General features: G+C 35.2%; 1 protein-coding gene across 1 annotated transcript; it reads right to left on the minus strand.

Annotated features, from left to right (window-relative positions):
- Positions 1–810: 810 nt before the first annotated feature.
- LOC118437504 lies at positions 811–2,094 on the minus strand. The gene is made up of 2 exons (XM_035856547.1): positions 1,601–2,094; positions 811–1,532 (listed from the first exon to the last, which is right to left on the minus strand). The coding sequence occupies exons 1-2, from the start codon at positions 1,665–1,667 to the stop codon at positions 811–813; spliced, it is 789 nt and encodes a 262-aa protein (XP_035712440.1). The 5' UTR covers positions 1,668–2,094.
- Between the last annotated feature and the right edge of the window lie 12,366 nt (positions 2,095–14,460).

The raw sequence follows: 14,460 nt of genomic DNA on the forward strand, positions 1-14,460 counted from the left end.
GTTATACAAATGCCCTCCAGTACATCATGCATAATATCTGGAGCAAAGTTGGATGTAATGTGAAAACCTTTAATATCATTTAAAATAGTCCCTTCCCTAATACCTGTCAAGCTAACATTATTAATTTGTAAATCATTTTCATAGTCTTCTAGGCTTCGTCTTTGTGCGATTACTTCCTCAATGGCAGTGAAAGTCTGCTGCTTACCCATCTTACAAAATCTACATCTAAAATTTGCGTTAAAACTTTCTGTGAACCCAAATAGTGTATGCAAACCAAGATTATCGCCACAAAATTGAAGTACTTGTACATGTGTAAATGGAATCTTTGATAAAAAACTTAATCTGGTGGAATTTATGTGTAAGGAGTTTAATTCAATTACAATTGGTTTGAGAATTAAATTCATTCCATACTCCTTTAAATATTTAGACTTTACAATTAAAAGTGGAAAAATGTTATGTAACTGAACTTTTAAATGTGGAAGAAAATTGGAAATAGTAAAATAAAACATTGCAAGTTTATGAATTTTGGCTTTGGATCCTAACGGGTTACATATTTCTACATCATCATAATAAATTTGCAAACACAAAGGATTATTTTCGAAACTTCGAAATAATTTTCCTGACATAAAATTTTCAAAAATTTCTGTATTTGAATTTTGCCCTTGATAATTTGTGTTATCAAATTTTTTAGAAAGAATAAGGGGGAGCGTTTCGGACAATGGAAATTGGTAGGAATTGTCAAACTTTTCCATCATCAAACCAGAACTTCTATTGTATTTAAAGTGTGACCCTAACCTTATTTCTTTCGGGTCAACTAAAAGCGACCCTTCTCTTAAAAGTTTTTTCAATTTGATACTGAGAAGAATTATTACTTGGAAATGGGTCTTTCAATGTATTTAATTTTGTCACAACTAGTTCTGGGCTTGTGATTTTGATAGACAACTGTTTTGCAATTTCAATAATACTATTAACTAAAGAGTTAGCAGCGCAAAGAATGTCATTGCACTTTGATAAAGAAATTCCTCCTGACATTTGTAATGACTTAACAAAAATAAGTTTATAGTCGGCATTTACTTCCTGAATTTGCTGGGGTGAAAATATTTCCTGATTTATGTTTGACATTGTATTTACATCATCAATATTTTCTGTGTGCGTATAATTTGAGAAAAATGATCTAATCACTGGACAAACCTGTCTTTCAACATGTTTCTTAAGATTAAAAGAGCAAGTAAAAACCATTGAACATAATGGACAATTTAATCTAACCCTCCCATTGTTTCCAGTAATCTCGTGTACATCTCTAACATGAATCCAATAATCTTTAAAAGAGGCAAAATAACTTCCGCAAATACTACAAGAAAAACGTTGTAAATTTAATTTGCTTGACCTCAACTGACTAACCTCTCTAACAGCTGCAATTAACTTTAGTCGGTGACCAACCGATGGTACAATTTCAGCTAAGAGACGCTCCTCCATGGACCCAGCGGCACAATCCGTCAAAGTCTTCAAGACGTTGTCGTCGACGTCATTATCTATTGAGAATTTGCAAAATTTTTATTATGTAAAACCTTGGTATAATAATTATTTGTGATGTCCTTACCCTTAAACTTCTCAAGATAATGCGTGAGAGCACAATTATGCAGAGCACTTTCTAATAGTTCTGTCATGTTTGATTAGTTTTATAATTAATTATAAAATTTTAAGTGGTGAATAAATTATAATCTCTTCAACTCGGTCGTTATTTTCAAGTCTTCCACCTCGCGGTGGCGTTTGGTGGTGGCATACTGAGCAAACTTTTTTTAACCACTTGTTGTCCAATATTACCCCAAACTGTTGGTTAAATTTTACCCAACAATTGTGTAAACGGAAATTTACACAACTTTTGCTTAAAAATTGGCCAACTTATTAGTAATCTTTACCCAATAATCACCAAAAATAATTTTAGCCAACACGAAGACAAATTTAGACCAACATAAGTGCAAACTAAAATTACACAATCCCGTTGTGTAAATTTTGACTCCGTTACAACTATTTATTGGCCAAATTTCTTGCAAAAATTACCAATTTTCTTTTGCACAACTGGTTGTGCACAACTTTATTTAGAGTGTAGACTATTTCCAGTATGCTGAGAACGCAAAATCCCATACAGAGACCAAGCAACCCGCCGGTGTTGGCTGAAAAAATAATTAATCTTCGACTTTCATATGGCAGGATAAGTATTCATGTATAAGCTTCAGATAATACTGTGGTGGTGCAAAAAAATATATCCAAAAGGTTTCGTACTACGTCAAAACATTTTTCAAAAACTCTAAACCCTTCCCGAACGAAAAATTTCAAATTTCCCGTATCGCTTATGTTCTTAAAGATGTAAATAACACGGCTTCCCTGAACCGAAGGGTTCGGAAAGACCCAGGATTTTATTTACGAATTAACGTATTTTAATATTTTTTGGGGGGTTTTAAAGGGTTAACTATGGTGTGCTCATTTAAATAAGAGACTGTCTCCATAAGCTTTCCATGTAAAAAAGTCTCTTATTAAAATGATCAAACTATAGTTTATTATATTGGTTTTTGTTAGGTTTTGAGTAAAAAATGAAACTAAAAATTTGCTAAAACTTAGCACGCATTTATAATTTCGGAGATATCTTACAGATTAAGTCGATCAATCCGTACAATTCTTTTCTTTGCTTTGGGTATGTCGAAGCCGATACGTAATGGACGTGTAGAATTGACACGTTTCGTCCTGCCCTAAAAATAAAAGAATCTTATACCACACAAAATAAGAAAGGTCTCTTGAAAATCATTCCTTGAAACACAAAACTGACTTTGCAAAGGGTGGTTCCAAAGAGTTGCAGTGTCACGCTTACCCATCTTAATACAACTCCACTCACACATGTTCAAAAAATATTTATTCATTCAAGGCCTTGAAACAAATATTCATTCCTTCTTCGCTCATGCATAGTTTGTAAAAAAAATATTCATTAATTATTCACCATTTATTCATTATTCACTATTCATTCATTATTCATTTTACTCTAAATTCAGAGTTCTAGATGAATTTCTCAATTTTCCCTATGGGGAAAAATGAATGGTGAAAAAATATTCATTCATTATTCATTCACACGAATTGAATAGATATGCCTTCAATATGCGTTTATTCAAAAATCAGAGTAAAGTATTCATTCAATTTTTGAATATTGAATGAATAGTTTGTTCACTCATCATTAAATTAATGAATGCCAACATGCATGACTACACTGATTATTTCAATCACCTTCTCGACATGTTAAATCATTGGAATTTCGTAATAAGTATATGCGCTCTAAACAAAGTTGTAAAAAATTATCTGAAGGGTGAGTAAAAAAAGAGAATTACACAACACTGGAGTAAAATTTGTCAAAATAAAAATCCTTTCATTCATAGTCATTCATCTGAAATGATGGAATCGTTCTGTCATTTTGATTCAAATGACAGGAAATTCATTTTAATTCACTTTCATTTTCACCATCATCCTTAGTCAAATTAGAAATGAATGAAAGTAAACAGGTATGGTTGTAGAATCCTGTTTTTGCTCAACCTTGACTAAATTTTGTACAAGTGGATATAAAAATGTACCAGGACGCCTGAGTTCCATTTTTAAACTCCCACAATGGAATGTCTTGTCTAAGCGGGGCATAGGTAGATGACACTTTGAACTCGATATCATTGCAGGTTGGGAGGCACATTGGACACTCCGCTTCCAGCCCATCCTCAAAAAGTCGGTCTACATTTAGGAGCAGAAAATATTATTACTTCCTTTAACTTAATTATTTAATTGATAATAGCCTTGATACATTATTTTTAACGATTTGGAAATACATGGAAAAATACAAAAAATAATTAAATAAACGATAGGCTTGGTTAAATACAATATTGTTAGAAAACTAATTTTTCCCTAATTTATTTTGACCTTTACATAATGTATTCATTTTTTAGATCATTTTTACGAGTTTGTTTATAAGGGTTTTTTAATGTACGACTCCTTTGTAGTCAGCTTGTCCTACGTGTTTGATCTGATAATGTGTGTGCAACTATAATGTGAAAATAAAGTGCTTTCTTCATTTTTCCCTCATTAAAAGAAAAACTTTTTCCGAATTAGATAAGTATTCCTGTACTTTTGTCCCCATAAATTATTTCAGCAACACATACCAATTCATACTCCAGGTTCAACTGACTAGTATGTTCATAGCTAATCAGCCACTGCCGAGTATGACGTCTCCATAGGATCTATAAACGTCGGATTTAAAAAATCCGATTTTTAAACAATCCTTGAGATGTCTTTAAGACGTACTCCATATTGAACAACATACGAGACCCCTTAAAGGCATCTTGTTGATATCTTATAATCCGACATTTGTATATCCTCGAGACCTCACGCCCGTGAGTGGTCGATTGGGTGGACTTTTTCCAAATGAATCATTAATTTATTCAATTTAGCGAGATTTTCTATTCCGGCAAGGCGCTCTCCTACCTGGCTACTTGATAGTATGCAAAACGGTAATTAATTTGGCGTCATGGAACGGCGCCATTTATTCGCGTACTCCCCTTAATCTCTGACCTATTAGTACAACAACTATGAAGAAAATCTTACTTAGCAATGACTCCGTGCAATTGCGTTTCGATAATCCGCATATGTGATGATTTTCGCTTCCTGAGCGGGAACAAATAACAAAACATCCATTAATTTTGACAATCGGGTATAAAAAAATATTAGAACTGACATTACTTGGCATATAGAATCGCACGCAGGAACAATTTAGATTCGTGACATTTGCGACACACTCATTCTCGCAATTTGATTTTGTGTAATACTTGAAGTACTTGAGGGAATATTCCTGACCAAAGTAGCACTTGCGTTTCTCCTGTAAATTAAATTTCAAAAATGTACAGAAGCTCACAAACGATTGGGTTTGTTGGGAAAGTGCGCCCTAAAATATGGGAAACTGATAAATATTGTATGGTCTTTCGGGCATCAAATTTGTGATTAAAACACAAAAGTTTCACATAAAATCTCTTGAGTGGAGGGAAACAGCGCTAAATTAAAATTTGTATTTTAAATTACTTTTTTCGCCCCCGAAATACAAAAACAAAATTTTGACCCCAAAATTACTTGTAAGATAATTATAATTATAATTAATTACTAATTATAACTTAAGATAATTATAATTAACTACTTTTTACACAACACGACGGAATTCCATTTTTCAAATTTTTTTAAAATTCAATTTCACCCCCATGTGTCATTAATTTTCTTAAACGTCACTTAATTATGTTTCCAATGACACCTATCTGGCCCATTTCGTCGCCAAAAAGGTCATGACCTTTTTTGTTAATTGGTCGGAGTGTCAATTTTCTAACTTGATCTGTCATCATAATCATGACAAATCAAGCTTCCTTAGTTTGTTTAAATGTGATTCGTAACATAAAAGTAATTCTTTGGGGTCAACAAATATATGTTTTGTGTTTTGGGGCGAAAAAGTTATTACAAAAAATCAATTGGAAGTTGTTTCCCTCCATTCGAGAGGTTTTATATTAAACTTTTGTATTTTAGTCAGAAATTTGATGCAAGTCCCCAAAATAACAATTTCCCATATAGGGCGCACTTTTCCAACCAACCCATTCGTTGTGAGCTTCTGTAACTGTCAAGTTATTTTTTGGCTTTTTTTAAAATCTATTTTATGTACTATTGAAAATTCCTTGATTTGAGGTCCAGCAGTGATTACATCCGGCTCGACTTTGAGATACGTTTCTGTACCAGGCTTGATCGGGACACCTTTATTCTCCACATCAGGAAGGTGCAGGGGCAGATGAGCCAAGGCCTAGTTAAAAATATTATTTTTTTCAATTTTTCCCTCAAATTAATTGTTTCATGTCTTAGAGTCTCTCCTGCATATTATAGTGAACCAAATATGAAATTCTCTAATAATTCCAATAATTGTTACCCAGCCATCAGGGTTCGGAAAAACGCGGGGTTTTACCCTGAAAACAACTACCCCGGGGTTTTACTGGGTTTACTGGGTTTTGGGGTTTTACTGGGTTTTACTGGGTTTTACTCAATGTTTGGGGTGAACTAACATAATTTACAATGTTACGTCAATTTGTTAAATTAATGAATTCTATCAAGATTTATCAAAAAACTTCAATTCAAAATGCCAGGAACACAAGAAAAACACGAATTTGATCAAACTCCAAGTTAAGCTGTAAATTATGATTTACAGATCATAAACAAAAATTCGAAATAAATAGAAATTTACTGAATATTAATCAGAGTACTTAATTCGAGTTAGATATGCAGCTGCAAACTGATTCTACTGATTTATCTATTTGAATTATAGATAAAACTGAGTAAAACCCGAGTAAAACCCAGTAAAACCCCTTTAACATAGTAAAACCCGCTGGGTCTTATTAATTTACGACCCAGTAAAATCCAGTAAAACCCCAAAACCCCAACCCAGTAAAACCCGGGGTCGGAATACCCTGCCAGACATGAAATTTGGTAATTCAAGGATTTCATGCTTAATGAAAAGTTGCATGCGCCCTTAAATTGATCGCCTAAAATTCGAAATTAGATACTTCTAATATATTTTTTAGCATATGTAACTAATTTCAGATTGTATAATTACATATACCGAGGGTAAGGCTTCTTTCTTCCTTCTAGGTCAAATCTAACCTGACTTCGAAACTAGAAAATTTTAAGTTCTATTTTGTATTAAGAATTCTGCTTTCGAACTATACAATTTAAGATATGCGATATATGTATTTAGACAAAGATTAGCTTATTATAGAAAATCCATATATTTACCATAAATCCAACGGAGTCCGTACTTGCACAAAAATAATCATCCATTTCTGCATCGAGTAAAATTGAAAGGCCTGTCTTTTTACCAGGTCGACGCTGTCGCCGAGGAAATTTGGGTAGATTTCCGTATATTTGTTTATATTCCGTTTCAAAGGTGAATTCATTGTCGAGAATCATGTTGTCCGTGTCAAGATTTAAGGAATCCCAGTCGGTAATTCGCACCTTGTCGTCTCGGATATCATTCCTGTAAAATTGCAAGTCACATAAATTTTGGCAGCGTAGTCAAAAAAAATGTTACAGCAGAAGGGAGCCAGTTTTCACATAAAATTTCTCACGTATGTTTATTATCATTTTCGACTAATCGTAAGCTGAGAAATCTTGGCGAAAATTTAGTTTCTCCATTCCAAAATTTTTTGACAAATAAATTCATGTCAATAAATAGATACAGTAACCAAAATTTCTTACGGTAAATTCATCAACAGATTAATTGGAACCATGTTGAAGACACAACAGTGTCCGAAATTTGTCTCAATATCGCTAAACAGACTGCTGCACTGGTGTACTTTTCCGCCCCACAGGCATAGTAGGATCATTTCTTTGCATTTCTGTGCGACCTTAAATTTCGTAAACAAAAATTATAAACCGTTAAATACAGATATTATTACAATGCAAGTCTTTTACGTGTACAAGTCATCTTATTGGGACCAAGTTTATTTTGCACAGCACAAAAAATAAGCCTATTCGTATTTTGTCAAACAAAACATCTTGACGACAGGCCTTAAAAATAAAATAATTTTTCTCACATCTCTCACAACTTGTGACACGCCTCGTCCATACTTCCAGCCAGTTCCGGGTGGTAAATTTCTCCTGAATTTCCGCACCGGCTCAATAACGTTTTCCGGTATGGAATCGTACTTCTGGGAGAGGTTGAAAAAATCCGTGAAAGTTGGCGAGGCCTCGCAAATATGGTGGAGCATGTAGAGATCTTGGTTCGCATGAGGATCGGTTGAATTTTTGATGATTCTCTATGCACATTGCAAAATTAACACAAACAGTAAATATTTATGTTCCAACTATAACCAGAAAGTAGCTAGCGTTAGAATTTCTCAGTTATAATTGGGTTCGATTATTCGGTGATAATTGGGAAACACTTGGTCAAATTTTTTTACAAAATTCTTACAGCCTGGAAATCGCTGGTTACTAGTGGTTATTCTTATCGCCTTACTGCTAGGGAATTGTATGCCAATTACTGGTTATAAAATTTTCACAGCGAGCCATAATTATCCATTTAGTCGGGTGGGTACTTAAAAACGTCGATTTTCGTTCTTCAAACCATTTCGGCGTTTTCCTTTCTGCCGTGGAGTATACCGCCACTTGGTAACATATTCATGGCCATGGCGTTGGAATTATGTTGTTGGTTATATCTGAACCAGTTTCAGCCTCAAAAAATGACGATAATATCTCCGCGTTACTAACCCTGCTCTAGATCACAATAGCGGCCATTACGAAGAGTTGACGCAACTTTTTTATTGCAAATTTTTCTTCTATTGCCCTAGTTTCATTGTCTGCGAACTGTTTTAGATGGAAATTCTAGAATCAAAGATCCAGCTGCCAAAGGCTTCCCTATTTGGTATAGACACCGTGTTCATGAATCTCAGTCGAGATTAGTTAGAATCTTCGAATAGTACCCCCCTCATTTATGACTGCAATAACGTGTTTTTTAAAAGAAATAAAACTCCGCTAACCTTTGATATTCCACAGCCTTGGACTTCTTGACATCGTTCATGTTGCAAATTGTAATGGCCGGAAATGGCAAGAGATTTATTGGCGTCGCTTCCGGTTGGAATACCGTAATTATGGGGGTGACACGATATTTTTCCCATATTTCGAGAATTAATAAGGTCGCACAAGTGACAGCAGTGCCAAACGAAAGTAACCAAAAAATCCTAATTATTGCATATAGTTTAATAAGTGAGGCCATTAGAATCTCGTTTATCTGAAATTTCCCACCTTTCAACGAAATGTCGTCGCGGTTGTCCCACGTATTGCAACCCGTGTAGACTGCTGTCCATGTAGAACTGCGAAACCATCCCAGACCAATCCATATCCTTTAAGGGTACCCCTTCTCGGCATTTTTGATCCTCCTGTTGCCATTTGGAGCTTAGGTGTATCCACATTTTGTTATACAGGTGTAAAACTTTTCCAGAAAGGCTAGATCGTTAATTTATATTTTATGGTTGTGAAAGTATGCTACATAAGTTTTTTTTACTTATGGACAACTGCCGTTCAAACCTTCTTAACCCTTTAAACTGTAACGACGACAATAGTCGTTTTATAAGAAATAATTTAATTCGGGAGTACGACAAAAGGAAAAATCGTGGTCATGGCGCGGAAGGAAGACAATTGTCGTTTCTAGGAGGTCATTGATTTTCACTTTTTTCTCTCCGCGACCTAAAATTTGTTGCAATTTTGAGGGATTTCTCCTATGCCAACACAATGCTAAATTTGAAGATTTTCTTTCCGAAAATTTGGATATTTCCCTGTACAACTCAATGTTAAATTTTTGATTTTTCAGTTTTTCGAGTTTTATTAAAAACTCCTGAATTTCTCCTCCCGCGCCATGACCACAACATACTTGTGGTGTCCCCGATTTAATGCATTTTCTTGTCGTTAATCATACACGTTAAAGGGTTAAACGATCTAGGCAAATTCATGGCATATTGTTTAAACCTTTTACAGTGTAGTAAAACTGGTGTATATTTCTAGCTCCAACCCATCTTTCGAAATGTCAAAACACTATTCGTATCGGCGACAGATATATGTAAGAGTAGTGAAATTTTACCAAGGCTACATATTTAGAATATCTATAAATTTATTATTCTCCAACCCTTGGCTTCGATTTGCCAGAGATATTGCACGAAAACATTTGGAAATATAATGCATAGCATGTGAAGGCTTACATATTATGATTAATGGTAGTGCTTGCTTCTGCACGAAAGCAGATATATATTTGTCACGACCTTAACTGTTTTCTATACACGAATACCTTATTATATAAGTAGGTATAATACCTGATCAATTGTTTGACACATATATCCCCTTCGTACGTCGATATTTCTACTGATGTTTAAATTCATGGTATGACCTTTACCCAGGCACGCGAGCACTGGACCACGCAACTTCTTGAGGTTCTAAGATAATTAATGTTTGAGGTTGCTTCAGGCCTCGGACGCGATGTTACACGTCTGATCTACTATTTATTAATAGCTCTTAAACGCAGGGACCTCGTTGGATGATATTTGACAAAAACTGTGAGGCATGTTAGCATTCCATCGTTCCAAGATTGCACTTATATAACTAGTTTGGCCCTGCTGATGACATACAAAGATCTAAGACTATATAGAATTACAAAAATATGGCAAATAACAATGTATTGCTCTCACGGTAAGGGCCTAGCCGCGGAACGTCGACGTACTATAAGCACTACCATTAATCTAGTTATTACTATGACTGAACATAGTATTAGTTCCAAATAGCTTCCATTAGATTACCTTGTATGGGAAAATAGAAAAATAGCAGAAGTAACAATACTCCATTATTAGCAAAAGTATCGGTTGGTCAAAATCAGTTGAAGTTTAACCGAACTTAATTTGTTCTCACACACTTGACCCGACAAGCTTCACTCCACCATTCCTGGATGTCTGATTGGACCTCCTATAAGGGAATAATGCCCCTATTATCACTGTGTCCTTGTCTAAGTCTAGGTGTAACTTAGCGACGGTCTCCATTATTTATTCAACAGTAGAATGTTTATGTCAGGGCATAAGAGGAAACACTATTTTAAGGTGCTTATACATATATAACTAAGGTTGGCATTTCGTGCACAAAAAGTCAGGAAAGTATGGTGTAAACACGAAGTATAGAAAAGACGTACACATAACTGTATTTACTTATATAAATGTAGTCTTGAATATTTATGAATCGGGCCGACATATGTACCATAGATTCATGTCATAGCCTATAAGTTATATGCTATGACATGAATTCTGACTTGTTGATAAAAATACAACTTTAAAAACATTTCGACGCTTTATGCAATCCAATAATACCTAAGTACTTATTATCTAGGTGGTGTTTATGAATATGGGCTCTACCGTCATAGTACTTTATAAGTCCACCCCCATCCCCACCCAAATCCACCCGCACTGCGTGTCTCGCCTCCATGTGACGCCCCATATTCGCTGTCAGAGAATTGTTTATCAGAGAATTGTCTGACACATGGGCAGTTTTTCTGGTTTTCATGAACAACGTGATCGTGTCGCTCCAAGCCGACTCGACCAAAGAAAGTCTGACGAAAAAGGTGACAATAGAAAATTTTGCAGAAAGCATTCTCCAGCATTCACCATGTCAACGAAAATAAATAATTCTCCATTACAAATTTAACGTCTGATTCTGTGCGCCTTTTTGTCAGGTTTCGCAGTTTAAAAATTAAAGTCAAAACTCAAGAAAATGGTGCCATGAAAATGGTGCCACGCTTATTACAGCTATTATCATTTGGATGGCGCTTATTTCATGCATTTCCTTCACTCGCGCAAGAAATTATCCATGCCCGCAAATTGCAGATGTTCATCTCGTGCCACAGTTGATACAGATATATTTCAGTTAGAAAATACTGCAAATGCTTTAGAAATAACAAAATTAATAATTTAGAAATATGTATGGCATCCCCAGAAAAAACAATAGAGGACGATTAATTAATTAATTTGTGATTGATTAACTTCGAAAAAGTTTTGTTCACTGTTTCACATTTATTAGCTCATCTTATGATAGATATCTTGTCGGTCTGTTAACGGGTATTTGGTCACACGTATTCGGTCACGTCTTGCTCACTCTGGCTACGCTCCTGTACGCACGCATTTATCTCCTTTCTCTCTCTCATTATTTTTAATAAAATTTTTATCAATTGTTGACAAACAAATTACCACCACGTGACCATAACTACTAGTAAAAGAGAGACAAATAGATAATGAAGCGAAAGGATGCGAATAATTTACATCGTATAGTAAAGTTTGTTAAATTACTGTACTAAAAAAAATAAACAACAGCGGGTGCCTCGTAACCTCACAGTTAAACCAACCTACTGAAATAACCTACACTACTGTTACAAACTTCTGGAGTTAACTGGCTGGAGTTTCTATTTTGTCTTAAAAAGTAATTCATCGTTACCAATCTTATAAACATGGCACCTAGTAAAGATTTGAAATCTCCTACAAAAAACGGAAATACAGTGAAAACAAGAATTGCTGAGTTTAATTTCAGTCATATTAATAGTGCAAATAGTGAGACCAATAAGCGACCCAGAACTAGAAGTATGGTGTCACTAAATGACAGTACTAATGACGACCCATCACCTGACCCGCAAAATTGTGATACTATTATGCAATTCCTAACAAATCACGAACTTCGTATCAGCTCAAAAATTGATACTTTAACAGAAAATATAAAGTGCTCTGTGTCAGATATAAAGGTCTGTCTCCTCGCCCACCAAACTGAACTGAATACATTAAAAAACGATGTCGCGAAACTAACAAAGGGGAATATTGGTTTGTCAACACGTATGGATAATCTAGAATGCCATAACGAACAAATAGAACGTGATGTAAAACGGATTAATCTTATAATTTCTGGATTATCCGACCCTCTTAACGAATCGCTGGAAGAATTGCGTATTATTGTTAATAAATTGTTCAGCAATATTGTCAAACAAGAGATAAAAGTGGACTCTGTGTTGAGATTAGGTTCCCATAAGGCACAAGGGTGCAGACAAGTTATAGTGCCATTTAGTTGCTTATCGGACAGAGAAAGTGTATGGAATTCAAGGAAGGAAACCAAGCCACCTATCTTTATAAATGAGGATCTTCCTTATACACTACGACGGGACTTTGCCATATTAAGGAAAAAAGCCAAAGAATTCAAAGACAATAACGAGAATTGTACTATAAACTGGAAAAATAAGTCGATAACATCGGACCGTGAATCTCACCAGGTGTGTAATGGCAGGCTCGTTGCGAATAAGAGGTCAGAATCTGAGGGTGGGTCACATAGTCGATTAAACATCTTATCATCACCAGCAATACATAATAAAAGTAATATGCAAATTAGGTCTCACAACAATGAACGACATGGCCCTGCAAATCAAATCGATCGCACAACCGCAACAAGTGTAAGAAATAATAATTTTTCATTTAGCAAGCCTAGTTGAGATATAATAATCATTTTTTAGTTCCTCGCCGAACGAAGAAAATTCAAAAAACTTAACAATCGCCCACATCAACTTAAATTCAATACATAGTAAGTTTAATGAGCTCAAAACATTCCTATCCCTTAACGACATCGATATATTGTGTATAAGTGAGTCAAGACTTAAATCACATCATAATTTACGACAAATTCCCGGTTACGTGATATTTAGAAAAGACGCCAGACCCGATTCACATGACCGTGGCATTGCCATGCTAGTAAGAGACAATATTAAAGTAAAAAAACCTAATAACTTTCCTGATATCCCGTCCAACAATATTGAATATTTGACCCTAATCGTGCAATTACGTTTTAATAAGGAAATCATCATATCGTGTGTGTATCGCCATCCAAACTACAAGAAGGAAACCTTAACAGATGACTATGAATTTTTTGACGACTTCTTATCTGAATGCTGTAAATACCATAAAAATGTGTATATCCTCGGTGACTTTAACCTACGTAATACAAAATCGGCTTCCCCCCTATACAAAATAATTAGTAAACTGTCTCTACATCAGATAATTGACGAACCGACGAGAGGAGGTAATATATTGGACCTCATCATCACAAACAACAACCAATCCATTATAAGCAAATCAGTATTCAACCCACACCTGTCTAATCATGCATATACAGAATGCATAATCTCCACTAAAAAACCAGTGCCGATTAAGAAGCAAAAACATAGAAACTACAACAATATCAACCATACGGATCTTGCGACATATATCAATAATATTGAAGCTAGTCAGGGAGACGTCGAAACAGTTACTCACGGTGTGATAAACGATATACTAGCTATCTATGATATACTAGCTCCAATTAGAACAGTTACTTAGTATGTGCATCAACATAAAAAGTTTGTATCGTGCAAAACACGACAGATTATTAAGCAGCGAGACAAGGCGTACAAAGCATGTCGTCGTGACCCATCACCAGCTAATATCCAATCATTTAAGAACTACAAGTCACTCGTTAAAAGAAATATTCTGGAGGACGCCAAACATGAATTTAATAAGAAAGTGGAGAAGCTTCACTTCTGGGGAGCTCTAGAAAAAATATACCCTCTACTAAGCCCTGCAGCTGAAATTAACTTGGAACCTGACACCGTAAATTCTTTTTTCGTGAACATCTCGACAAGGGACCACGCCCAAACACTGCCACCACTACCTACAAAACCCGAACTACTCTGGGACGACCTCGACCTTTCTTTTAAATTCTGGGAATTATCCACACAAGACATTCTGAAGGCGTGGAAAGGCACAAAAAACAAAGGATCGACATCCCTCGACACGACCGGATTGTGCAACAAAATGATGA

The sequence above is a fragment of the Folsomia candida genome, unplaced genomic scaffold (assembly GCF_002217175.1).
Source record: "Folsomia candida strain VU population unplaced genomic scaffold, ASM221717v1 Fcan01_Sc013, whole genome shotgun sequence".
In the NCBI taxonomy this organism is placed as follows: Eukaryota; Metazoa; Arthropoda; class Collembola; order Entomobryomorpha; family Isotomidae; genus Folsomia; species Folsomia candida.